At 38.6% G+C, this 27154-nt stretch overlaps 1 protein-coding gene across 1 annotated transcript in view; it reads right to left on the bottom strand.

Annotated features, from left to right (window-relative positions):
• Positions 1 to 21451: 21451 nt before the first annotated feature.
• Positions 21452 to 27154, bottom strand: part of plpbp (pyridoxal phosphate binding protein) — a 45140-nt gene continuing 39437 nt past the window's right edge. Inside the window, exons 6-8 of the mRNA XM_051924258.1 lie at positions 23637 to 23779; positions 22860 to 22958; positions 21452 to 22253 (exon numbers count right to left, since the gene is read on the bottom strand). Of these exons, the coding sequence (XP_051780218.1) occupies positions 22107 to 22253; positions 22860 to 22958; positions 23637 to 23779 (389 nt within the window). The 3' untranslated portion in view covers positions 21452 to 22106. The remainder of the gene's footprint in view (positions 22254 to 22859; positions 22959 to 23636; positions 23780 to 27154) is intronic.

Here is a 27154-nt window from a genome sequence, read left to right on the forward strand (position 1 = left end):
TTGGGAGAGGATAGAGTAACCGATGGAGGATGATGCATCAGATGAGGAGGAGGATGATAAAATCCTCAAGGACCACGACTATACTTCAGCTCCAAATCCAGTAGTTGTCGACCTAGAGCTTGATGCAAACATGTCTCTCAGAGAGGAGATCCTCCAGCTGAGGAAGCAAATTGAGACCCCTACAATGAAGCAGCAGTTTGGCATTCACCATTTTTCTGGCTCAGACAGAGACATTTGATTTTTTACAAGGTAAGATGTCATTGTCGATGTAGCTTGAAACATGTAGTTTGAAGCCCTTCTCCTTTTCAGCTCCTGACGTTTGGCACAATGTTTGAATAATGCGACTTGGTTGTTTACTGTATGTCTGGGTACGTTCTGAAACACCATAGCTAGTCTGTTTTGATATCGGCACCAGAAGTGCAGCAGCTGGCTGATATGAAATATGGAAGAGCCTATTGAGCATGCCTTCCATATTCTGAAGAGAAAACTTAAGGGGATAAGCCCTCGAAACAAGCAGAAGCCGAAGATGGCTGCATTAAATCCCGATACGTAGGTTGCAGTTGGTTCAAAATGCTGCTGCTCGTTTTTTTGGTTGGGGTAAGAAAGTTTGCTTCTGTTTCTCCAATTAGCTTCTTTACACTGGCTACCTGTTTGTTTCAGAATTGACTTTAAAGTTTTGTCGCTAGTTTTTAAATCATTACGTGGGTATGTTCCTGCCTATTTTTCTGAGTTGTGAGTTTTATACCAGCCATCCAGAGAGCTTAGATCTACCAGACAGTTGTCTCTTATGGCCCCATGCAATAAGTGTAAAACTAAGGGGGACAGGGCTTTTGTAGCTGCCGCCCCTCATCTGTAGAGCTCTTTATCTCATGACACCTTCAACTGAATTGTTTAAAATGAGATTAAAGACACTTTTCTATTCTCTACCTTTCACTGACCTTCAGGGATACTGATGGTTTCCCTACTCTTAGTCATCTTCTTTCTTTTTTAACTCTCTGCTGGCTGTATTTTGTTTTATTGTAATTTATTTCTATTTATTTTCTTTACTTTAAAATAGAGCACTTTGGCCACAGCAGCACTGATGTTGTTTAAAATGTGCTCTATAAATAAATTGACATTGGCAGAACATCATCTGATAAGATCCTTGGCATCTCTTGATGTCTATGAATCGCAGACTTTAAGCAGTCATTGCATGCAGTGGATGTGCAACAGAGTCCTAAGTATGACTGCTATAAAGAACCTGCCATTGCCATGTCCCAAACAATATGGCGCCCTGAAATAGGGAGGCCGTGTAGAAAACATGTCGTTTCTATATGGTGTGCCCAAAATGGACACAAATACCCTTACACTCAAGTCTGCAAAGTGCACTTTAATCACATCTGAATTGTTTGATTTGAAATTTTAAACTGTGGAGCAGAAAAAAAAGAGAAACTACCCCTAACAACAGAAACCTTTCACCTGCTGGTGATCACAGATGGATGACAAAAATAGTAAATGGGTCGAGATGAGCATCTAATGATTGTTGTAACATAACACTCACATTCCATATAACTCTGGGCTCTACAATAAATTTATCTCAAGAGGCGCAGAAACTTATTTCTTGTTGAAGTTTCGAAAGACAGAACTCAAACATTGCCTTAAGCCATAGAAACGGTTGGATGTTTGGAGGTAAAAGGACAGAAAGCAGTGGACCAACTTGATCAGGTCTAGGTGAGGAGGACTTCCTGGAGAGCACTGGTTCACAGAAGAGAGAATGAGAAGCCGAGCTCTGCGTTTCAACCAAAACAAGAGTGGAGTTTTAATTAGACTGGAGTTAGAAATGTCATTCCACTGCTGGCAGTATTCTACTGAAAATGAAAATGTTCAACAGTTCTACTGTATATTTGTATGTGAAAAGCACCTTACATCTACTCTTCTGTAGCCTTGTCACCCCTAGGAATATATTTAGAAATGTAGAAACGGAAATATATTTAATACAACGTGTCTTAGTCTATATGAAACAAGACAAACAATCCAGCAATCTCCAGCATTAAATGGCCAACCCAATTCTGTACACCGCAGTGATGAACTACAAAAGTTTCTCAGCAGATGAACAAGTAGAACACGTACAACTCCATCACCAGCTCTAGACAGTGAGACAAAAGAGACACCCCTGGGCAGAACACTGTGCACCTCTCAGCCGAACTTTACAGATAAACACTGAATGGAGGATATCCATCCAGAACTCTGTGAAAAGGAGCTTTTGTTCCTCATTTTCAATGGGATTCCTTTCTCCAGTTCAATCAAGGTTAATTGCCGGTTTAAAAGCACTCACCCCAAGCTTACCCTGACCCCCTTTACCCTCATCATGGTTGAGGACAGGGTGCTCTCTGTTCCTTGTTAGACCCCCGTAGCATGTGTGACACTAAGCACACATCCTCCATTGAAAGTCAAGTCGCATCATTAGCAGCGTCAACTGGAGCGCAAGTGAGATGGCAAACACATTAGCCCACTTTTACAATATGTGTGGGAAAGCGAGCAACTGCATGTGCAGAGCAGAAACAATGCACGAGTCTGTGTGAGAGTGAACATGCATGGACAGTAATTCACAAACAGCCTCTGACAAAACTACCACAATATAAACTGGTCCAGAGATTCCCATGTTCCTGCAATCAGCTTAGTCAACATAACTACACCTTCTTCAAAGCTGACTTTTTCAAGGAAATCAGTATGTTCTGCCATTTCCATAGAAGCATGAAAGCCAAGGCCTTCTCCCAAGTGAAAATGCTTTGGCATTTTGCAGATTCTCATCTAATTAAAGCCAGCACAGGGATTACATAAAGTACACTAAAGTGCTGGAGCGAGACCACCTCCTTGATAACCTTCTTTTATAAGCTAGTAAAGCACTCAGCATCACTGTGCCGATATAACATCTTCACAGCACATGGATTATATTCCCATTTTGTTATGGTGCAAACTCCAATTTAAATTAATATCCATTCACTCATTTTTCTTAGCTTAATAATTTCATTGCAGGTTTGTAGGAATGCAAATCTTATCCCAGTATCATCATCATCATATTCAGCAACCAATTCCGGATGAGTCACCAATCTGTCAAATGATAGCTGCAAATGACCCTAACTAAGAAATTATTTGGATGTAGCAGGAAAGACAACCCCATGAAAAACCTCAAATATAATTTGGGAAAATGTGCAGACTCCACATCAACAGTGAACTGGCCGGGATTCAAACACAACTCTCTAGAGCTATGAGTTACAGGAATGGCTGGCCAACACTCCAAATCCTACCTAACACGGCTTAAGGAACATGGAATACATTGAGGCAGTGCCAAAATAGTCAAGAAATGGAGCATCTGCAAACCATTATAGTCAAGTAGGTGACAAAGTAGTTTTGCTGGAATTTTGTTGTTGTTCTTCTTTCAACTGCTGCTGTTTAGGGGTTGCCACAGCGCATTATCTTGTTCCATATCTTCCTGTCCTCTGCATCTTGCTCTGTCACATCCATCACCTGCATGTCCTCTCTCACCATATCCATAAACCTTCTCTTAGGCCTTCCACTTTTCCTCTTTCCTGGCATCTCCTTCTTTAATATCCTTCTCCTAATATACTCAACATCTCTCTTCTGTACATGTCCAAACCAACACAATCTCGCCTGTCTGACTTTGTCTCCCAACCATCCAACCTGAGCTGACCCTCTAATGTACTCATTTCTAATCCTGTCCATCTTCGTCACACCCAGTGCAAATCTTAGCATCTTTAACTCTGCCACGTCCATATAACATAGCTGGTCTCACTACCGTCCTATAGACCTTCCCTTTCACTCTTGCTGATACCAGTCTGTCACAAATTACTCCTGACGCTCGCATCTGTGGTGCTCTTTCTTGACATGAAACCATACTGCTGCTCACTAATCATCACCTCACTTCTTAACCGAGCTTACTCTACTCTTTCCCATAACTTCATGCTGTGGCTCATCAATTTTATCCCCCTGTAGTTACTGCAGTCCTGCACATCCCCCTTATTCTTAAATATCAGCACCAGTACACTTCTTCTCCACTCCTCAAGCATCCTCTCACTTTCCAAGATTCCATTAAACAATCTGGTTAAAAATTCCACTGCCATCTCTCCTAAACACCTCCAATTTTCATCCTCTTCACAGCTGTCCTTACTTCCTCCTTGCTAATCCATTGCACTTCCTGATTCACTATCTCCACATCATCCAAACTTCTCTCTCTCTCATTCTCTACATTCATCAGCCTCTCGAAGCATTAGTCGGTTTTCTAATTCTATACATCCCATTACAGGAACACAGGCAGCTATGGCCTATCCCAGCACCTTTGGATGTCAACCGTGTACTTACGAATGTTGGCATAATTTCATACTGGTAAGTAACATAATCTTTAAAACACTGCATGGAACCAGATTACCTTGAGAACCTCCAAACAGAAGATACCATCATGGACCAAGATTCCTTGGAGTAGCAAAACATTCATGATAACTGCTGCATCTCTGTGCCACCTTCAAGTGTTTTAGTCCCTTTCAATTTCTGCTAAAATCCTAGGGGGGATAAAAAATATATAAAATTAAAATCAAATTTCAGAAAGTAACACAAAAACACTTCTAGCTGTTCCAGTTTGGCTGTGTATTTTCTAAGGGCTGCAGATTTTCAGGCGAGGTCCACTGAGACCTCAAGGAGGCCCACTAGAAAATTGCTTCTCGCCACAAAGGGATTTCATAAGGGCACCAACAAAAAATAACATCATCAAAACTGGTTTAATATGGAGTTGTCAGAAAACACTTTACCATAAATAAAATATATACACCCAAGCTAAGGAGGAGCAGTTACACTTAGTGCTGCGAGAAAGATGAGGTGGACAGGAAATGCCAAGCTCTGCTGAGCAATGGCCTCTACTTATAAAAATCCCCTAACATTTAAAAATACCCACTAAGTGAATTAAAAAGATAACATAATCTGCAAAACAACACTACAAAAAGGTCAAATGAAACAAGAAAAATGACAATTATGTATCATTATCTAACATTAGAGTTATCATAACAAGAAACGCAACCAATACACAAATACAGACCAAAAACATTAGAAATCTGACCAACAACAGGAGACCATTCAGTCCGTCAGGTTTGTTTGTTTAGCTAACAGCTAAGCTGTCCCGATGTCTCATCTAAACACTTTGTTAAGATTGCTAAGGTCTCAACTACATGTCTCAGTCGTCTGTTCCAGATTCCCACAACTCTTTACGTAAAGAAGAGCTTCTTGCATTCAGTCCTAAATGTACTTCCCTTAATCTCCATTGGTGACCTCAAGTACAGGAAAGAATTTTTAGAAACACTTATGCTGGATGAACTTTATGAATACCTCTGAGGATTTTGAAGTCCTGGAATAGGTCTCTATACAGAGTCTCTCCTCCGCTTTAGACTAAACAGATTTAATTTTCTGTGTCAGTCAGAGTAGGACATGTCCTTAAGTCCTGGGATGCACTTGGTTGCTCTCCACTGCATAGCTTCAAGTGCTGCTATGTCTTCTTTAGTGTGGTGATCACAATACTCTAGATGTGATCTCATTACTCCATTATAGTGTGCAAGCATGACATTCCTTGGTTATATTAAAGTTTTTATGATATAAACTAAAATATAATTTGCATTTTTCATTGCTTCCTTCCCACTGCTTGATAACGTAAATCTTTTGTCAATATTAACTCCTAAATCCTTTTCAGAAGTTGCTTCCTGTAGGTCAGGAATCTTAAACTCCAGTCCTGGAAGGCCGCAGTGGCTAACCCTTTTCTTAATTAGTGACCTGTTTTTGCTGCTAATTAACTTCTTTTGAATTCATTTTAATTGACTTGCTCTTGAAGGCTCAGACCCCTTAATTGTTTCCTTTTCCTTAATAAGCAGCCAAACAATAATGAGATACAAAATGAACCAAAACATGACCATCAAACTGTGACCATCATACAATATCTGAAAATAAAAAAGGGTGGAGGTCTCAGGGATGTTGATTTGCTCAGGTCCCAAACCATTTTAACAGTGCACTTAGAAAAGCAAAGAAAAAAAATCAACAATTTTGAAAATGTCTGCTATTACACAATGAGAGCAGCAACTTCCACCTACAGCTAAAGTCACTTCAGTACGCGAGCAATTCACCACACTATTGTTTAGATCTAACAGCACCGTGCTGACGGTGTATGCGCTAAAACTTTACACCGGCTGTTACAGACTGAAATCAAAGGCTTCTTCTTTATAGGTGCATACACCGTCAGCACGGCACTGTCAGGTCTAAATACTAGTGTGGTGAATTGTTTGTGTACTGAAGTGACTTTATCTGCAGGTGGAAGTCCCATTTTACTTATAGTGCCAAGCAGAGTTGTGCCGATATGCAGCAGTCTATTAGCCGGCGAAAGCATTATGAAGAAGCTGTCTGTTGTTACAGTTCTGCCTTTGTCCAGTCTGATTGTATCTTTGATTGCCGGTACAACAAACAGTTCTGAGCAGGCATCAGCCACAGCGCTGCTCTTGTGAAAAGAATGGAGATAAATGCCATCAACTCAGAGAGGGAGAGGCAAGTTCGTTGTACCATGTGAACGTCACTGAGAGAATAAAACTAAATTATAAAAAAAACAAGGGCTAACTGTTACAAGTAGCCAAAATTTACACAGACTCAAATTAAATGTATGTTTTTATTATGTTGTAGAAACAATAATAATAACAATAATAATAATAATAATAATAGCAGCTCACTACTGAAAACACAGAGCGACCAGTCTCAAACCCGGGACCTTCAGGTTATAAGGTAGCAGTTCTTACTCCTGTACCATTCAAGACCACTTATAAACTTCCTGTCGATTGACATCAAAGTTTAAGTTTTTAACTCATTGACAGCCACATGTAAATCAAATGCTTTTTTTTTTCTTTGGTTATATTCTTGAATAAATGCGCACGTGTTTATTTGATATTTGGACTAATGTCTTCACACATTATACACTTCATACCATTATTAGCATAACATGGAAAAAGTTTCTGCTTTAGGTATGTGTTCAGCATTTCCTTTCATCCTACACTTATAAAGATCTTTGTAGACATGGACAACACATGAAATGCATGTACAGTAATCCCTCCTCCATCACGGGGGTTGCGTTCCAGAGCCACCCGCGAAATAAGAAAATCCGCGAAGTAGAAACCATATGTTTATATGGTTATTTTTATATTGTCATGCTTGGGTCACAGATTTGCGCAGAAACACAGGAGGTTGTAGAGAGACAGGAACGTTATTCAAACACTGCAAACAAACATTTGTCTCTTTTTCAAAAGTTTAAACTGTGCTCCATGACAAGACAGAGATGACAGTTCCGTCTCACAATTAAAAGAATGCAAACATATCTTCCTCTTCAAAGGAGTGCGCGTCAGGAGCAGAGACTGTCATAAAGACAGAGGAAAGCAAACAAATCAATAGGGCTGTTTGGCTTTTAAGTATGCGAAGCACTGCGGAACAAAGCTGTTGAAGGCGGCAGCTCACACCCCCTTCGTCAGGAGCAGAGAGAGAGAGAGAGAGAGATAGAGAGAGAGAGAGAGAGACAGAGAAAAACAAACAACCGAAAATCAATACGTGCCCTTCGAGCTTTTAAGTATGCGAAGCACCGTGCAGCATGTTGCTTCACTAAGCAGCTGCACAGAAGGTAGCAACGTGAAGATAATCTTTCAGCATTTTTAGACGAGCGTCCGTATCGTCTAGGTGTGCGAACAGCCCCCCTGCTCAATCCCCCTACGTCAGGATCAGAGAAAGTCAGCGCAAGAGAGAGAGAGAGAAAAGTAAGTTGGGTAGCTTCTCAGCCATCTGCCAATAGCGTCCCTTGTATGAAATCAACTGGGCAAACCAACTGAGGAAGCATGTACCAGAAATTAAAAGACCCATTGTCCTCAGAAATCCGCGAACCAGCAAAAAATCTGCGATATATATTTAAATATGCTTACATATAAAATCCGCGATAGAGTGAAGCCGCGAAAGGCGAAGCGCAATATAGCGAGGGATCACTGTATTCCAAATAATGGTATATTGTATTATTTACCCTGTACAACTCCAGGCACCTCATATGAAGATAAGGAGCCTTGGCTTGAGCTGGAAGGGCTTTCTGGCCGAGCTGAGCGCCGTCAAGGTGGGGATGGGACAGCAGGTTGCTTGTGCTGATTGACACTTTTACAAAACAAAAGACGCTGATAGAGAGGTGCGAAGGGATTTAAGGTGGGCTGGGACTACAAGTTTTTTCGTAGGCTTCAAGAATTCTAGTGTTAATATAAATCAGAAAAAGTAGTGGTCCAAGAACAAACCAGAGGGACTCCACTGATGACCCCAGTCACCTCTTATTTGTACTCTTTATCTCATGCCAGTTCAGCAACTTGAGATCCTGTTTTATACGTTACCTCTGATGCCTACAGCGTCTAGTTTTAGAATTAACCTTCAATACGTGAGACCATATCAAAGGCTTTCTGACAGTCAAAATAAATTATACGGTTTGCTTTGTTTTTTCAAACTATTGCAGTAGCTTGCTCAAATAAAAAAAAGCTGAAAGATTAGTTTATTATTTAGTACGCTCTTATCATGTAAGCACTTTTCTAATCTACTGTACAGAAGTAAGACTTATTAGTCTGCAATTACTGTAATTGTCTGTAATTCTGTCTCTTGACTTTGTCACATTTGCAACTTACTAAGCCTCCAGTATTTCTCCTTACTCAAGTGACTACTGATATGTGCCTATTTTGGGTTTATAGAGGACATCTTTCATTCCTTTCAATACAATAGGTAAAATCTGATCAGTTCAGGGGTTTTATTAGTCCTCAAAGTATCAAGGACGTGAAGGACATCTGACTCTTTTATCTTAAAATCTTAGAACTTAAGAGTTTGTTTTTGCATCTGCATGGGGCACTCTATTGTTTCTTCCTTTACAAACACTTAGGTAAAATATTTGTTCATTGTATTTCCTATGTCCATATCATGTTTAATGATTTTTTTCCTTTTGTGTCTCTGAGTTTTATTAAATTCTCTTTTATCTTCTTTCTGTCTAGAGTTGCACTTAAACATTTGCTTGCTGTTTGTTTTGGCTTCACTCATGGCTCATAAAATGATGCACATTATTCAATCTAAAGATTTACAAGGACAGATTTCCAAGACCTCCTCTCAGCTGCAATGCTTCTTTAAAGTCTCCGTGAATATCTGTTTATGTAATGTGTTTATAACCTTTCATATCACATTATGCTAGCCGAGTCCAAACCTTTCACAATATTTTATTTTCAGACACACCAACTATTGTTTAAGCAGCAAATCCAGAATGTTTTCCCAACACCGGAAACGCAGGTCATGTAGATCTCTTCAAATTCTTCTTCCTCTGAGGGGAAAAAAATAAATTTGTAAATATTTTTATAAGTACCAAAGCAAAAACAAACAAACTGGCGCGGCGGAAAACAAGATGATGAGGGAAATGCTACTTTCAGGCCCCAGCCAACATTTGCAGCAGACGATGTAAACGCATTAGAGTACAGCAGCCTGTCCCATCCAGCAAAAGACTTCATTAACTAACCTGGTGTATTCAACTGGCCTGCTAGGCTTTAATGGCAACACTTACTTGAACCCCTGCCCTTGACACAGGAGTGTCCATTCTCCCAATTAGTGACCAGTGAGTGGATGAACCTTGTCTCCTTGCTTTGCTATGTAGTGAACACAACAGAAACTGAAACCACACTATGATAAAATTGTTCAGTTACAAAAAAACACAAAGCATGTCACATCAGAATCTGCCATCATTTGCAGACCCGCACCAATAAACTTTAATCTGCTATTTAAATCTAGGAGTAAACAAATTCAATGCCTACAAAAAAGTAGTGGAAGTCTATAGAAACAGCTTCTTAGTCATACAGCTAATTCATCTGATATTGCATTTTAACTTTGCAAATTGTAGCACACCCCTGCCCCCTTACAGCTTGTGCGGAGGGTGCCACCAGATTTATATAGCAAGGAAGCCGCTACGCTTTTAAAATGAGGGATGGATAGAATCAGGCCAACACCTAAGCCCTACCAAATTTTCACCATGCCACCCGAATATTAACAACACCCAGGAAAATGTCCCTTAAGATTCAAAACATCAAACACAAAAATATATAACATGATCCTTATTTGCTAGAATAACTACTTACAAACACAAAAAGTACTAAACAAACCCCACAAACAAACCCAATCTTTACAGTCCTGAAAAAAGTCCTTACTGTAAATGTTGGAAATGATTCTGGAAATGGAAACTATGGTTACATGATGGAAAGAAGTGCGGAATGTTCCTATTCAATAAACTGCTTCCTGGAACATGGATAGTGAAATTCTGTTCTACCACCGGAGTCCAGAATAATAGTCTTCGGAGTCGCGCCTCTTCTCCAAGAGCATCGAAGGACTGGATTGGGAGGAAAAGAACCCACTGCTGTCCTTACATCCAGTGGCCGAACACCATCCATCTCCGCTATGAATGTCCAGTAAATGAAAAGTTTAGGAGCTGCTGAGGATGATGTTGATTAGAAAATGATCCAATCGAAAGGTCCCGCCTTTATTGATACAGTGCATACAAACTACAAATCCCACAAGCCCCTCCGCATCAGTGCAAACCTGTTTAACCCCTTCACCGCCCTCTGCCGGATATATCCGGCACCGCTGTTTTAATGCTAACGCCTTACTGCCGGAATTATCCGGCACATTTGCCTGTGGTTATATGAATGCCTGGCAAGTAGTATAACTGACGGTTTGGCGTGGGTATTATTACTATGTTGTATTTCGACAAGTCTGTGGTTGTTTTGGCCGGTCATGTGACGTGATTCGCATGTAACAGCTGTGAATATGGCGAAACATAAACTGACTTCAAGTGAGGCTTTGCAGGCGATTTTGGACAGTTCTGATCATGATTGTAGCAGTTCTGAAGAAGATTTTAGTGACAGTGATGAGCAGCAACGTGCGCTGCATGATACTGTGAATGAAGACGCATCGGATGACGGCGCTGAGTGGGTGTATCCCCAGCATCTCATCTGGACTGCTGCCCGAGGTGAACTACCTTTTCTGCATTCGTTTGAGGGAACGTGTGGCTTTATTGTTGATGTAAACAATTACACTGCTGAGCAGTTTTATGAGCTGTTTGTGTCACCTGATTTGATCAGACATTTTGTTCATCAGACAAATCTGTATGCAGCACAGTTTATTGAGAAAAATCCCAATTTACCTCCACATTCCCGTGTTCGTGCTTGGTTTGACACTGATGAAAACGAAATGAAAAAATTCATTGGGATTTTGATGTTGATGGGAATAATCAGAAAACCAGATATTGAGATGTACTGGTCTACAGATCCTATGTATGCAACACATATTTTTGCAGCTGTCATGACACGTAACTGATTCTCTTTGCTGCTGAAATTCTTTCATTTGAATGACAACAGAAATGAGCCAGATAAGAAAGATCCAAACCGCGACCGCTTGTTCAAGCTACGTCCTTTGATTGATCATTTATTTGAAGCATTTCAGTTGCCCTACATGCCAGGACCGTCAGTTGCAGTTGATGAAAGTTTATTGTCGTGGAAGGGCCGCTTACAGTTTCGACAGTATCTACCATTGAAAAGGGCACGGTTTGGTATCAAGATGTTTTGCTTAGCTGAGAATTCAGGTTACATTTATAGATTTCGTGTATACACTGGCAACTTGCACAACATTTAGTGGTCAATACTGCTTGAATAAATGTAAAAAATGTAAAAAAGTAAAAAAACAAAAATTGTTCAGATTTCGCCTGGCTTGGGGAATATTTAGGGAGTTGGCGGTTAAAGGGTTAAAGACATCGATCCCAATTTACAAACAGAAATCGGTGCACCCAGTGTTGTCATTCACATTTAACAAACACTCAACAAGACACACTTACATAGAAACAAAAAACCCCTATGTGGCCCCGCTACAAACTTACGATCGGCAATTTAATATTAAATGACTAAGCTGTCGGTGTTTTACCCCTTAAATGATAAAGGAACACTCCACCCAAAAATGTATTTTATTTAATGCTACTTACCCTACGACGTTTGTAGTGGTGGCTGAAAAATAATTTAATTTCATGTTTTCGGGTAGAAAGGATATAGCATTTCTGACAGAATTGGACCAATGCTGGACAACAGCAAACAACATCACAAATATCTATAAAAAGAAATCTCACATTACTTGTGGTACATAATCGACAGGTCAAGTCATCCAGTCGCATGCTCACAATGTGCAAAACGCATGAATTTTTTGCTTAACCTCCTTAGCGTTAGACATGATTACCACTCGGGCTGCAAAAAGAGTGTTAAAGCATTAGTTTCGAGTGTCACTCGAGCAACTGTATAGGAGGGTCTCGCGTAAGCCTTGAACATTACTCGGGCTGTAAAAGAGATAATAACTTTAGTTCTGAGTGTTATTCAGGCAACGGTAAATGCGGGTCTTACGTAAGCGTCAGACCTGAGCGCTACCCGGCCCACAGTGTAGCCGCATCTTCTCCTAGCCTCACAATGGCATCTTGTAAGAATCGTTTTCTCATCAGCAGTGATAACAAAGTGAATCTGTCTTCAGGTAGTGAAGATGAAGCGGACAGTAAAAGTGAAAGCGATTCTGATGAATCTGAAAGTGATGCTTCATATAAACCAGCACCACCTTGTTTTGATTTTGTGGGGCAGCCAGGGATAAAAGGGAATGTTGATAGTAATTATTTCTGGGTGTTGACGTAATCGAAACAATTGTTGTTGAGACTAACCGTTATGCAGAATGGTGTCGGGTAAATGACCGTACACTAGAGCAGTTTTCTCGTTCAAAGATATACCACACAAAAGACATATTTTGCAAGTATATATGGTATTAGCATCATTGTTATTATTAATATTCATTTCATACTATTACTGCCGTGGGTTGGCGCCCTGCCCGGGATTGGTTCCTGCCTTGTGCCCTGTGTTGGCTGGGATTGGCTCCAGCAGACCCCCGTGACCCTGTGTTCGGATTCAGCGGGTTGGAAAATGGATGGATGGATGGATTTCATACTATTACGATTATTCACTATTATTATTTGCATTATACTTTTAATACTTCTGACTTTGTACTCTTAGTGTTTTGCACGTTTTACAGTAGCCAAATAATGCAAAGCTTTTTAGGTTTTTTTGAGAAAAAACAACGCTAAGGGGGTTAAAATATTGTTAAATAAGTCAGTCAGTCATTCAGTTCCTAACCCAGCAAGCAGTGCAGGAGCAAACCCTGGACAGTCCATCATAGGGTGAACAACACACACACACAACCACATACGAGGGCCAAGTTAGTATCGCCAGTCCACCTAAGCTGCAAGTCTTTGGACTATGGTAGGAAACTCATACTGATACATGGAGAACTGAGGAAAAGAACACTGGCCCCCTTACTACGAGTAACTCTGGAAAATGATAGTAGTCCACAAACAGAAAGCCCCTTCACATAGGATTGTGCTTTTGAATTAGAGACGGGACTCGTCACCAATGAATGAGGGGAAGTGGCAGGTCTATAACTCTGAAACTTTTCACCACTGCAAACTATATGGGGTAACATAAAAAATTAGCTTTGAAATTTTGTAAAGCAATGGGTGCCGGTTATAGTGCCATCGGTTAATCGGGTGCATCCATGTGCCTTTAACAATATTTGCAGTTTTTTTTTAAGCCAATGGCTAATATTAGTGGTAGGCAGTGTGGTGGAGTGGTTAAGGCTTTGAACTGCAAACCCGTAGGTTGTGGGTTCAAATCAAGCTTGTGCTGTGCTACAATCTCAAAAACAAAGGAAATGTAACCAATCATATCTCACATGTCATAAGTTACCTGGGATAAAGGCATCACTCAAATAAAAATATTATTACATCACTGGAAATGGTTACTCTTGAACACGCTATCTACAATTGCTCATGAGTAAAACATCACTGCATTGGATCAGTTCTTGCTTTTCCTATTGGCTTCTGTTGATGCCCACTGAAAAACACAATTTTACAGAAGGTGTATTCCTTTGAATTGAAATGGATAATCTAATGTGATATTTGAGTTTGTATTATTAGCATTAGTAGATTTTTACAATTTTCATTTGTTTACACTGTTCACTCAGGTACAAGATTTCTTTGGGTGTTTCTTGTCAGTTTGATGTGACGTACATGCAGAGCAGTGCTTCAAGTGGATTAAGCATTGGTACGCTGTGTGTTACATTGATTTAGTAACATGAAGAGTGAGGAGCGCAGAGTATTTCCTCATTAAAAAGTCAAGCACTAAGAGTGACGTTTCTCCCTAAGAGTTTGCAGCACGACAATCAAACGTGGGTTTCTGCTGTAATGGTTTTAAGTGCCACGATTGAAGAACGGGGAAGGCCGCGGTTGGGGTTTTGGTTTCAGTGATGTGACTGAAGGCTGGAGGTCGATGGAGCAGAACAGATAACCAAGATGAGAGCCGTTATGCATCTAAGAGTGCTGGCATTCCATGGCAAAATTAAAAAGATGACACTTGCTAACCGTTGAGCTTTGCTTCTTACTTGAGCTTCACAGAAAGTCCATCCATCCATCCATTTTCCAACCCGCTGAATCTGAACACAGGGTCATGGGTGTCTGCTGGAGCCAATCCCAGCCAACACAGGGCACAAGGCAGGAACCAATCCCGGGCAGGGTGTCAACCCACCGCAGGACACACACAAAAACACCAAGCACACACTAGGGCCAATTTAGGATCGCCAATCCACCTAACCTGCATGTCTTTGGACTGTGGGTGGAAACCGGAGCGCCTGGAGGAAACCCACGCAGACACAGGGAGAACATGCAAACTCCACACAGGGAGGACCCGGGAAGCGAACCTCATAGAAAGTTCACTTTCCATTTCACATCAGGATGATGTCTGTTTTTCCTGTCCAGGACACAACCAATCTTCAGTCACCCATCCAACATTTTCTTTAGCGGTGCTGTTCGCAATGCCAGTCAATCACTTCTGTCAAGTTCTTCATGCACATAAATCGCTTCTCAGGTAATTTTCTTTAACAAAACCAAACTTCAATCAAATCCATCAAGGCACGTTTCAGATTTTGGGGTAATTTTTGTTGTAGGGGGTTACCCCTAAATATTGAGATCTCAAAATGTCCCTTTTTTTTAGCAGATACAGTCATATGTAAAAGTTTGGGAACCCCTCTTAATTCTTTGGATTTTTGTTTATCATTGGCTGAGCTTTCAAAGTAGCAACTTCCTTTTAATATACAGTATGACATGCCTTATGGAAACAGTAGTATTTCAGCAGTGACATTAAGATTATTGGATTAACAGAAAATATGCAATATGCATCATAACAAAATTAGACAGGTGCATAAATTTGGGCACCCCAACAGAGATATGACATCAATACTTAGTTGAACCTCCTTTTGCAAATATAATAGCCTCTAGACACCTCCTATAGCCTTTGATGAGTGTCTGGATTCTGGATGGAGGTATTTTTGACCATTCTTCCATACAAAATCTCTCCAGTTCAGTTAAATTTGATGCCTGCCGAGCATGGACAGCCTGCTTCAAATCATCCCATAGATTTTCGATGATATTCAAGTCAGGGGACTGTGACAGCTATTCCAGAACATTGTACTTCTCCCCCTGCATGAATGCCTTTGTAGATTTCGAACTGTGTTTTGGGTCATTGTCTTGTTGTAATATCCAACCCCTGCATAACTTCAGCTTTGTGACTGATGCTTGAACATTATCCTGAAGAATTTGTTGATATTGGGTTGAATTCATCTGACCCTCGACTTTAACAAGGGCCCCAAACCCTGAACTAGCCACACAGCCCCACAGCATGATGGAACCTCCACCAAATTTGACAGTAGGCAGCAGGTGTTTTTCTTGGAATGCGATGTTCTTCTTCCACTATGCAAAGCGCTTTTTGTTATGACCAAATAACTCAATCAGTCCAAAGCACTTTGTTCCAAAATGAATCTGGCTTCTCTAAATGAACATTTGCATACAACAAGCGACTCTGTGGCGTGAGTGCAGAAAGGGCTTCTTTCTCATCACCTTGCCATACAGATGCTCTTTGTGCACATTGCGCTGAATTGTAGAACGATGTACAGATACACCATCTGCAGCAAGATGTTCTTGCAGGTCTTTGGAGGTGATCGGTGGGTTGTCTGTAACCATTCTCACAATCCTGCGCATATGCCGCTCCTGTATTTTTCTTGGCCTGCCAGTCCTGCTGGGTTTAACAGCAGCTGTGCCTGTGGCCTTCCATTTCCTGATTACATTCCTTACAGTTGAAACTGACAGTTTAAACCTCTGAGATAGCTTTTTGTAGCCTTCCCCTAAACCATGATACTGAACAATCTTTGTTTTCAGATCTTTGGAGAGTTGCTTTGAGGATCCCATGCTGTCACTGTTCAGAGGAGAATCAAAGGGAAGCACAACTTGTAATTGACCACCTTAAATACCTTTTCTCATGATTGGACACACCTGTCTGTGAAGTTCAAGGCTTAACGAGCTAATCCAACCAATTTGGTGTTGTAAGTAATCAGTATTGAGTAGTTACATGTATTCAAATCAGCAAAATTACAAGGGGACCCAAATTATTGCACAGCCAGTTTTTCACATTTGATTTAATTTCATACAACTAAATACTGCTTCACTAAAAATCTTTGTTTGGAAAACACCCCAGTGCTGAGATGTTCCTAAGAAATGAAAGACATACCACTGTTATCTTTCTTGTTGAAAATAAATTATTATGCAGGCTGAGAGGGGTTCCCAAACTTTTTCATATGACTGTACCTAGTACACTAGATGTACCATACTGCCAAATTTCAGCTTTTTAACTTCATGGGAAATAGTGAGACAACTTTGCATTTTTGTGCGACCCAAAAGTTTTTTGATGAGTTGTTTTAAAAGAGTACTTTGCGTTACATCTAGCGGCCGACACAGTAACTACATAGTGCTATGCTTCATGTACTGTCGTACCACTCTCCAAATGATTGCTGATCGTTTGAAGGAGACAGTTTACCAGATTGTAACTGAAGACGTGGGAAAAAGAAAGATCTGAGTGTTCCTCACGCCTTGAAAACAGAGCAGAAACAAGAACGCGTGCCAGGATCTTCTGTTAACGGAACAAGATGAACATTTTTGGGAAAATATCATTACCAGTGACAAAACATGGTGTTTCAACTACGATCTGGCATAATACATAATACTTATATACATGCACACATACATATTCACACACACACACACATATATATTTTTGGGTAGAGATTCGATTAAATCACAGTTACAGTATAAAAAAAATTTAATTCAACATACTGGTGATTTTATAGAAAATTTTAAAATACATACAACCCTGACTTTCATCAAACACTGTGATTGTGTTACACCTCTGATGGCTTTAGGATATCTTCAACTTTCTTTGACTGGGCTGTAATGTTCTGGATGCTCAACACCCTTAATAAACCTACATGACAATGGCCTTCCAGCTAGCTCAAAGCCTCAGCACACAACTCACAGTGCTTCTTATAGCTGTACCACTCTCCTCTCTGGGATTGTTTTCAACTCTGTATATGAAGCAGCATCAATGATATTATTCATATGCAAACTCTTGCCTTTCCTTAAATGTATCTTAAAACATTTTCTTCACATCTTATAACACTATCATTGTACTCTTTTGTCCATGGTCATTAGGTAGATTATTTCAGTGACTCAAAACATACAAGTTATATTTGCAATTTAGCACATGTAATTCTTTGCTTTTGACTAATATGGCACTGCAAGACATGTTGAACTGTGATGGACTGGCATTTTGCCCAAAATTTTAGTTGTGCTTTTTCTATAGGTGTTATCGATATAGGCTTTTTCTTGTTGGTGGACCAGATAATAAGGAAAACTAAATGGAGAAAAATGAATACACTGGATAAAGGTATCCACACTTTAAAGATAAATCAACACGTCAGGCCTTCAAAACTTAATTCAGCATGACGAGATCTGCAACTGCAGTTGTCAAGTCTGACATACTCAATGACTAGAAGTTGGGTAATGAGACACTGGCCTTACTACAGAATCCTTATGGCTAATTCTGTTGTATCAAGGACTGGCCAATATCTCAAATCAACTCTGTCTTGGTATTAATTTAGTAAATACTTACCTTTAAAAGAGAAGTTTCAACAAATAAGCACCCCTAACCCCATCAATCAGAAAAGAGCACCTAAGACTATAATTCAGTGTTTATTGACTGTTTAAAAGATGTCATGTGGAGTCGAAACAGAAGAGACAGCAAAATGTAAGGCCAGTCAATCACAAAGCTAACACACTCACTCTGGGAAAAACTGTCAATAGTCAATTAACTTCACAAGGGATTCTCACAAATTACCCTCTCAACAGAAAGATTTGGATCTCACACAACTAACATCACAGAGAAAGAATATTATAATAAAAAAAAGACAAGTCCAGCTGTCTTTTACATAGTACATGTTGCATGATCCAATGCAGAGTGATGGATTGCTGCTTGTTATCATAGAATTAATTATATTAAATTCTATAATTCTCTATAAATTGTTTTTTCATGGTACCGGAGAGTAGTGACATGTTGAATGTCGGCTTGATATGCATGCAAGAATTTCCCTGTAACCCGTTCATGTAACAATGCTATTACTATTTCTATGTAGATGATTAAATGTAGCACAACAGGACACTTGTGACTGGTCTTGGAAACATTAAAAAGTTAATCTAACAGACACACCGTCAACAAAGTGCTTATGACTTCTATTGCATCTATAACAAGCATGGGAAATCCCAATCCCACAAGATCTTACAAGCTTTAATTGCATCCAAAAAAAGTGAGTAACCTATGACTGTTAATAAACTGTTTTTATGCTCTGATCTTTAACTGGTGAAAAGGTTACTTTCCAAAGTAAAATCAGTAGTAACTGTAAAAGTAGTTTTATATCTTTAGGCTTAGAATTGTATGCTTTTATTTTTGATGTGCTGCTAGAAAGCGTATCGTCAGTTTTCACGCCATGGCTATTTTGCACAGCAAGCTCACTCATTTATGACCAATCATTCGAACATTTATATGTTGAGGGAATTGGAGAAAAGTGGAGCACCTGGAGAAAACCCCCGACAAACACAGAGAAAGTGAGTATTACCAATCATTTCCACTCTAATTATCAAAAATGAGTAATTTGTTTTTTTTTTTTATACCAAGAACAAAAGTCAAGCTGAGTGGGTATGTGAAGCTTTCTCAAAATCTGAACTTATTCTTTTATTTTCTTTTTGTTTACATATTGATTTATGAAATTATTCAGACATCTTTATATATAATATGCTACCGTGGCTGTTCATTTGTCTGTCCAGGATTTTAAATCACCTGTAACTCCCAAACCGTTTAAACTATTGACCTGAAATTTGATACACATATATTATTTGACATCTACTATCCGCTTTCGGGGTGATGATTGACCTCCAAGGTTATTCCTCTTTTTGTTTTGTTTTAGAATCAACTCTCAGCAGCAGCCAGCAGGGCGGCCGTGCAGCATATGCATACAGGCGCCGTTCTCATCCCTACCACCTTCGCAGTCACTTCCCCTACTTCTTCATATCTTAAATCATTCTTGAGGCAGATTGAAGACTTAAGTGCCAGCTTAAGTGAAAAATTAAAGAAAATGTCCTAAGGAATTGCAACACAAACACTGACTTAATCAGTTTTAAAGTGAAAAGATGAAGCAGACCACTAGAGTGGACAAAAAGAGGAGTTGCTCAGAAAACAGCAAGCGCATCAAGCTCTGAGCAAACGAATGCTAAACGTACAGAGAAAGAGGATGAAAACTAGGAAAGTACAAGTCAAGCGTATTCACGTGCAGTGCGCCTTTACTGGTATTATTATTTATTTATAAATAAATATAAATATATATAAATATTTTATATATATATGCACTGGAGAAAAGCTGGCAAGTGAATGACCATATCATGGATGGTTAGGGGCGACTTCAGGGATTTATTTTTTTCCTCAGTATTAGCTCTGTATTAAATCCTAGCCATTATTATTTAATACTATCACATTTTTGTTTGGTGCCTTAGCTGCCTTGGTATTATTCTTGGCTAGGTAACAATTCAACAGGATATGGTCCCAATGGATTAATAATGGCAAAAATAACACTGCCCGACTACAGCCCATATCCTTGCTCAAATGCTTACAAGCTACATTTCTCAAGGCGTGGGAACCCTAACCAAGCCCAGTAAAACATTTTTTGTTACATGAATCCTTTCAATTCTTAGGAATAACCTATTTGAAGTTTTTTGCCTTTTCTACAAACATGTATTTCAACTGAACTCTAATACAGGGTTTTCCGACTTCAGGCCTGAGGTACAACTGGGGTTGCAGGTTTTCATCCCAAACATTTTCACAAATAAAATGGGCTCAGTTTTAACATTCTGTATCATTTACACCCATGTCTGCATTGTACACCACTGACTGACAGTATTTGTTCTCAATTAAGGGAGAAAACTTAACAGGAAATGAGAATTAGAAAGAATACGGTAAAAGAAAATTAACATTTAAAGGTATGGCAAATGGTGTCTGAAATTTGTTTACATGTAAACATACTAGCACTAGCAAAGTAAGAAAAAGACTAATTAATGAGATAAATTAGAAGAAACCGCTTAAGAGTAAAAACCTACAGTAGTACCCTAGGACTGAACTTGGTAACCACTGGTCTAATGTGGGTACCTGAACTAAAAGAATAAGAATTAAAGTAAGAATAGTAGACTTGATCAAATTCTACTTAAATGCTACATTGGGAGTAGAAATGAGGACAATTAGGAAGGTAAAACATATTCCAAACTTGTATTAAAATGAGGTGTAAAAGGAGGCAAACTGAATATTCCAGAAAAAAGAAGATGCTTCCAAACTATGATAACAACATGCCAGTAGTAACCAGGACGAAGTGGAAATAGATTTAAAACATTATAAGAAAGAATAAAGAAAATATCTGAAATAAAAATGAAGTCAAAAACTAATGAAGTACAGAGCATTATATACCTTTAAAATACCTATCAAAGCCTGTCACAATTGGTTTTAGAGGGCATGCAGTTTCTCTTTACACATCCATGATGAAACAGATAATAATAATAAGATAAAGAGACAGCTAGGATGAAAAGCATTTACGTGTGAAATAATAACCTCAAGAAACATGAAGTCACAGCCAGCTTCAATTAGAAAGTAATCAAATGAATGTTCAATGTTATGAAACTGATGGAATATGGTAAATTCACAAAACTAATAAGTAATTATTCCAAAATCATTATACTTTTTTTAGCCTTTTACTAAATCGAAGCACTTTAAATAATTAATTAATATGTAATTAATGTAAAGAATGTAGATGTAAAGAAAAAAAAAAAGAGTATTCATCTTAGTGCTCTTGCCACATCAGACAGTTTATTTAAAAAGTGGCATGTTCAACTGTAGTTCTAAATGTCATTTGTGCCAAATGCAAAAATATCCTAAAGAATAATGGTCTTGTGCCTCTGCATAGATAACCATGGGTCACAATTTGATATGCAGGAGAGGTCTCACATTAAATGGTAGTCATTTTGAAACATAACAAATATACAGAAACAGGACCGGTTGTACAGAATTAAATCCTGTATTGTTATTACAGTGCAAAACAATCAAATATACATTATAAAACTAAAAGAATTCTGAACATTAAGTTTGAAATGTTAAATGATAATGATATTGACATCATAATCAACTCAGATTAAAGGAGTTAAAGGCCCATGTATCCAAGGGCATAGTTCTTGCTTTTTCAATCAAGTATGTCCCACCTCAATTATGAAAGTGAAGATAAAATTGTTAGCAGATGTTAAAATAATGCAACAATGGTTTACAAATTACTTCACATTCACTATGCTATCCAGAAAACAGAGGACAACAGAATGATCAAAACTTAAAGAAATGATGAGTTCTTGTCCTCTTCTTTTCGCCTCTGTTCCTTCTGGGCCAAGTGTGCGGATTTTACCATATTCTTAGGCATTTAGTTTGATCCCTAAAGTAGGGATAAGTCCAGCCTCACTGCTCCTTCACTGTCAAATGCTCCAATTTTTCTGCCATTTTTTCAACAGGCTTAATCTTCTTTTCAGGACTAGGGGTGCTGGGGTATGCTCTTTCACCAAAAATAGTGCTTCCTACACGCACATTTGTAGAACCCACTTCGATCTGGGTAATGGGAGAAATACATGTACAAAACAAACAGAAAACAAAATTCATCAGCTTAAAGCAAAGACTCAAAAAATGTATATAAATGAAAACATGTCAATGTTCAGTAAAGCACAAATACACTTAATATTTTATTAATTTATATTTTTGCTTTTAAAGATCTACAGTAAACATCTGGAATGTTTTCTCTGAATCATGATGCTCAGTTATAATCTAAATTGGATAATCAGGTAAGACAAAGGACGGCTGGATGGATGATGCACTAAATGCATAGCATATTTTGTATAATCTGTGCAGATGAAAAAAGAAAACTAAAATGTATATTGTGAATATAAGTAAATTCTCATATATTAATATTTCATACAGCTTTGGTCTGTAGAGGCTACATTTTTAAGGTGCAAAGAGGGCTGTTGCTACAACAAATTTCTTAACGTATTTATCACAGTATTGATTTAACATGAACAATATTGTCATTTTAAAAATATTGTTTCTGAAAAATACATAACATTAACATGAAAGATAGTAAAAATTAGCAACTTTTAATGGAATTTAAGGGCAGGTCTTAAAAAAAAATAGAACTATAAATTGGAAGAAAAAGTGTCTCACCGCATGTTCAAAATCCATCGACATGCCCATGCTTAGTTCAACCTTGTCAAGAGGAAGTTTCAGGGTATCACAAACTTCTCTCCTTTTGGACAGAAGCATCTATAATAAAAAGATGACCATCATAAATATGAACAGCAAACAGAAACTAGTCCAATGAAACTGGAGAGGAGTGATTATTTCAACATCCTGGAACAGATACTGAGGTGTCAGAAGAGCTGTTTATTCCATTAATTCAATAAACTATTCATGGCTTGCCATATCCACTTTGAAGAGTCCTTACTTGTTTCAAACAAACATGAAGGCTGTCTATGAGCTGCCACAGAGGAGATGCATTAATTAATACCGTACTTCTAGTTTATTTGACAGGGTCAGTCACCCTTAGACTAGCAGATGGACTTATGTTACATAGTTCACAACACTAACAACCAAATGAAATAACAGAGCATGTTTCAAACCTGCACCTGTTAAGCTACACAAACCAATTATCAGTGCTTCAATTTTCTAACAAGATATAAATATTTAAATAGATACTACTTGTCAGAAAATAGATAATTGTACTAAAAGTAAGTAGTACTCATTGAAATGAAGAAAAGCTCAAATGAAATCCAAGAAATGTTCAGCAAAGATGAGCATCTAAAGTATTATGTTATGAAAAGTACACAAAAGTCAAAAGGAGATAAATAATGAATGTCAAAAATAAAAACTAAATACAACATGCAAGAAAAATATGACATAAGGAACAGAGTGATTAAAACATATATACCAACAGCTAAATACCTGAAAGTCTGGATTGGGTCCTTCACTGAGATCGTGTCCATACTGTCCAATTGTCATAAGGCCAATGAATTCAAGAGCAGGACACTGGGAAACAATATGCTGCACCATGCTTACAGCCTCAGATGGGGCCAAGCCATGTTTGCCTGTTAAATAAATATAAAAATTACATATGAAATGCAACAGACATTAGTCACCATCACAGCACCCAAACTACATGGCAGCCCCCAGGTAAGACTGGGAAGATCACATTTTATTGTGTAGGTCACATTTTGGTGTAGATAGAGGGCATGTATGTATGAGGAATATATTTATCAGACATTTGGGGGATACCTATTAATGCAAATGGGTTTTGAAATGCCTCTATTTGGACATTTCACTGACAAGCTGTTCCATAGCCAGGTGGGAGCAGTTCCCTCATTATTTCATCTATATGTATATTTCAGCATGTCTGTCTGTTGGTTGGTTGGTTGGTACGTTTACATCAGTGTTTTGATTGGCTGATATTCTACGAATTTTGAAAATTTGGACCAACCAACTAAAAAAGAAACAAGCTTGCATTTTAATGATGAAGAAACCCAAGAAAAGACCATAAACAATTTGAATAGTGCACATTTGCCTCAACAACAAAATAAAAAACGAAGCACTGGGAAGCGAGTGACCAATCGGATTAAAAGAAAAGCTGAAGGAAGTCACTCGACTGAAGAAGACGAAAATGCAAAAAGAAATAAGATTTTGGATATTTCAAGTGCTCAAACTACACCTCAAGAATTACCAAAAACGAAGAAACCAAAAACAATTTTTACTGAAGAACAAAAACTGTGGAATAAACAGCGACGTGCAGTACGACAAGCAGCAAAGAGTGTTCAAATCTCGCAGCAGAGACAAAATGAACGCCAACGAGTTGCAGCTTACAGAAGCAACCGCACGGAAGAACAAACACAATTGGTTCATGAAATTGAGCGTCTGCGATTGCAACAAAAACGTTCTACTGCCACTGAAATTGAAGTTGCTGAAAGACGTGAACATGAACGGCAACGACAACAAGAAAGTCGGTCAAACGCAACTCAAGTTGAAATTGTTGAGAGAAGAGAGCAAGAGCGACAAAGACTACGAGAAAATAGACTTCATGAAAACGAGGAAGATGCAAATTCAAGGCGTCAACAACATCGCATTCGAACTCGAGAAAGTCGTGCAAATGCGTCTGAAATTCAAGCTCAACTTCGAAGAAACACTGACGCACGTCGAAGAGCCTCTGCAAGAGCTGCTTCCAGCAATCAACTTTGTCGTGCTCTAAATACTTGAATAAACATAGTTTACGTATTCGTCAAGTATGTATTGATTGTGTTAATGATTCATAATTTTATTTTGATAAAGATAAGTCGTTCATTTTATGGCATGTAACACTTTCATACATGACTTAAACTAGAAACAACTTTCATTATGTTTATTATTGCCTTGGAACTAAGATCCATACAGCTCAGGTGGTAGAGTGCACACTACCCTTGGTCGGTGGTTCGATCCCGGATGTTGGAACAAAGTTAGGACCTAACACCACCTACTGTCCACCTGGGTTCGAATCCCGATTCGTCGTGTGGCACAAATAACAAAAAACATTTTATTACTAAATTTAATCATGGTACAAATAATTTTGCACTTAATGACTTTTACCCTGCAACACTGATAAAAGTCGCCTGCAGCCCGTCCTTGACGGGCACGACTACCTTGTAATTATTAAGTGGGTAAAAGGTCTGGAATTGATTCCAAGTGTGGAATTTGCATTTGGAAACTGTCACTGTGAACTCTCAACATGAGGTCCAATGAGCTGTCCACGCAAGTAAAAACAGTCCATAATTAAGCTGAGAAAACAAAACAGACTAGTTAGAGAGATAGCAGAAACACAAGGAGTGGTCAAATCAACCATTTGCTACATTCTTGAAAAAGAAGAAACACACTGGTGAACTCAGCAATACAAAAACACAAACAAAAAACACAGACGACAACCGTTCTAGATGATTGCAGAATTCTGTCCTTGGTGAAGAACCCCTCCACAACATTTAAGAACACTCACCGGGAGGTAAACCCATCATTGCCAAAGTCTACAATCAAGAGAAAACTTCATGAAAGTAAAAAGAGTTTACTGTAAGGTGCAAACCACTGGTAAACCTCAAGCATAGGAAGGACAGATCAGACTTTCCCAGAAAACATTTTTTAAAAGTCTGTCCAGTTCTGGAACAATTTTCTTTGTACAAAGGAAACTAAGATCAATATATACCAGAATGCTGGAAAGAGTATTAAGAAGAGAAGTAACAGCTCATGATCTAGTTAATACCACATCATTTGTGAAATATGGTGGAGGCAGTATTATGGCATGATCAGGCATGGCTGTGAATGGAAGTCAATCACTAGTGTTTATTGATGTTAGGACTGTGGGCAGAAGTAGCAGGATGAATTCTGAAGTGTATAGTGCTATACTATCTGCTCAGATTCAGCCAAATGCTGTAAAACTGACAGAACAACACTTCACAATACAGATGGACAATGAGCCAAAACACACTGCAAAAGCAAACCAAAGTGCTTTTCAAACACAAAGTAGTGGAATGTTCTTCAAAGGCCAAGGCAATCAACTGACCTCAACAGAACTGAACATGTATTTCACGTGCTGAATACAAAACTGATAGCAGAAAGTCCAATGAACAAGCAGCAACTGAAGACAGCTGCAGTAAAGGCCTGGCAAGTTATCACTAGGGTGAAAAGCTTGGACTTTGAAATGGCAATGGGTTCCAGGCTTCAGGCATTCACTGACTGTAAAGGATTTTAAACCAAACATTGAAAATGATCATATTTATGATTATGATAGTTTGTCCAAATACATTTAAAGCCCTGGAAATGTGGAGGTGGATCATATGATATTTTTGGTAAACACCTTAAATTAAAGCTGAAAGTCTACACTTCAATCACATAATGGTTGCTTAATTTCATATCTGTTGTGTGGCGTAGAGAGGAAAAATTATGAAAATTGTGTCACTGTCCAAATACTTATGAACCTAACTGCATATCTGGCGTCTGAACCCCTGGAAGTTTACTTTCTCTAGCATTTCACCAGTTGGGAGTTTTTCTTTCCTCTTCTACCTGGTTATCTGACTATAGCATTAAAATTATTAAAAAACCCATCAGAGGATGAAAAATGAGTTTAGGCAACAAAAAATTAATTTAGAATTCTTAAGAATTCTATCTTCTGAACTGTTTAAGTTTCTATTTCAGTTTAATTATTTTTGTAAGTTACCTTTTCTCCATTTTTATTTGTAATTCTGATTTGTTTTTTGACTTCTTGTAAAACACTCTGAGCTACAAGTAAATGTTGCTGTTGAACTGTACAGAGCAGGGAGCTTTGGATAGGACAGATTCAATTATTAATAATTATAAAATACTAACAAGGAGGGAGTCTTCAAGCGCAAGTCAATTAAAATTAATTCAAAAAAAGTTAATTAGTAGCAAAAACAGGTCACTAATTAAGAAAA

The sequence above is a fragment of the Erpetoichthys calabaricus genome, chromosome 1, assembly GCF_900747795.2.
Source record: "Erpetoichthys calabaricus chromosome 1, fErpCal1.3, whole genome shotgun sequence".
NCBI classification, from domain to species: domain Eukaryota; kingdom Metazoa; phylum Chordata; class Cladistia; order Polypteriformes; family Polypteridae; genus Erpetoichthys; species Erpetoichthys calabaricus.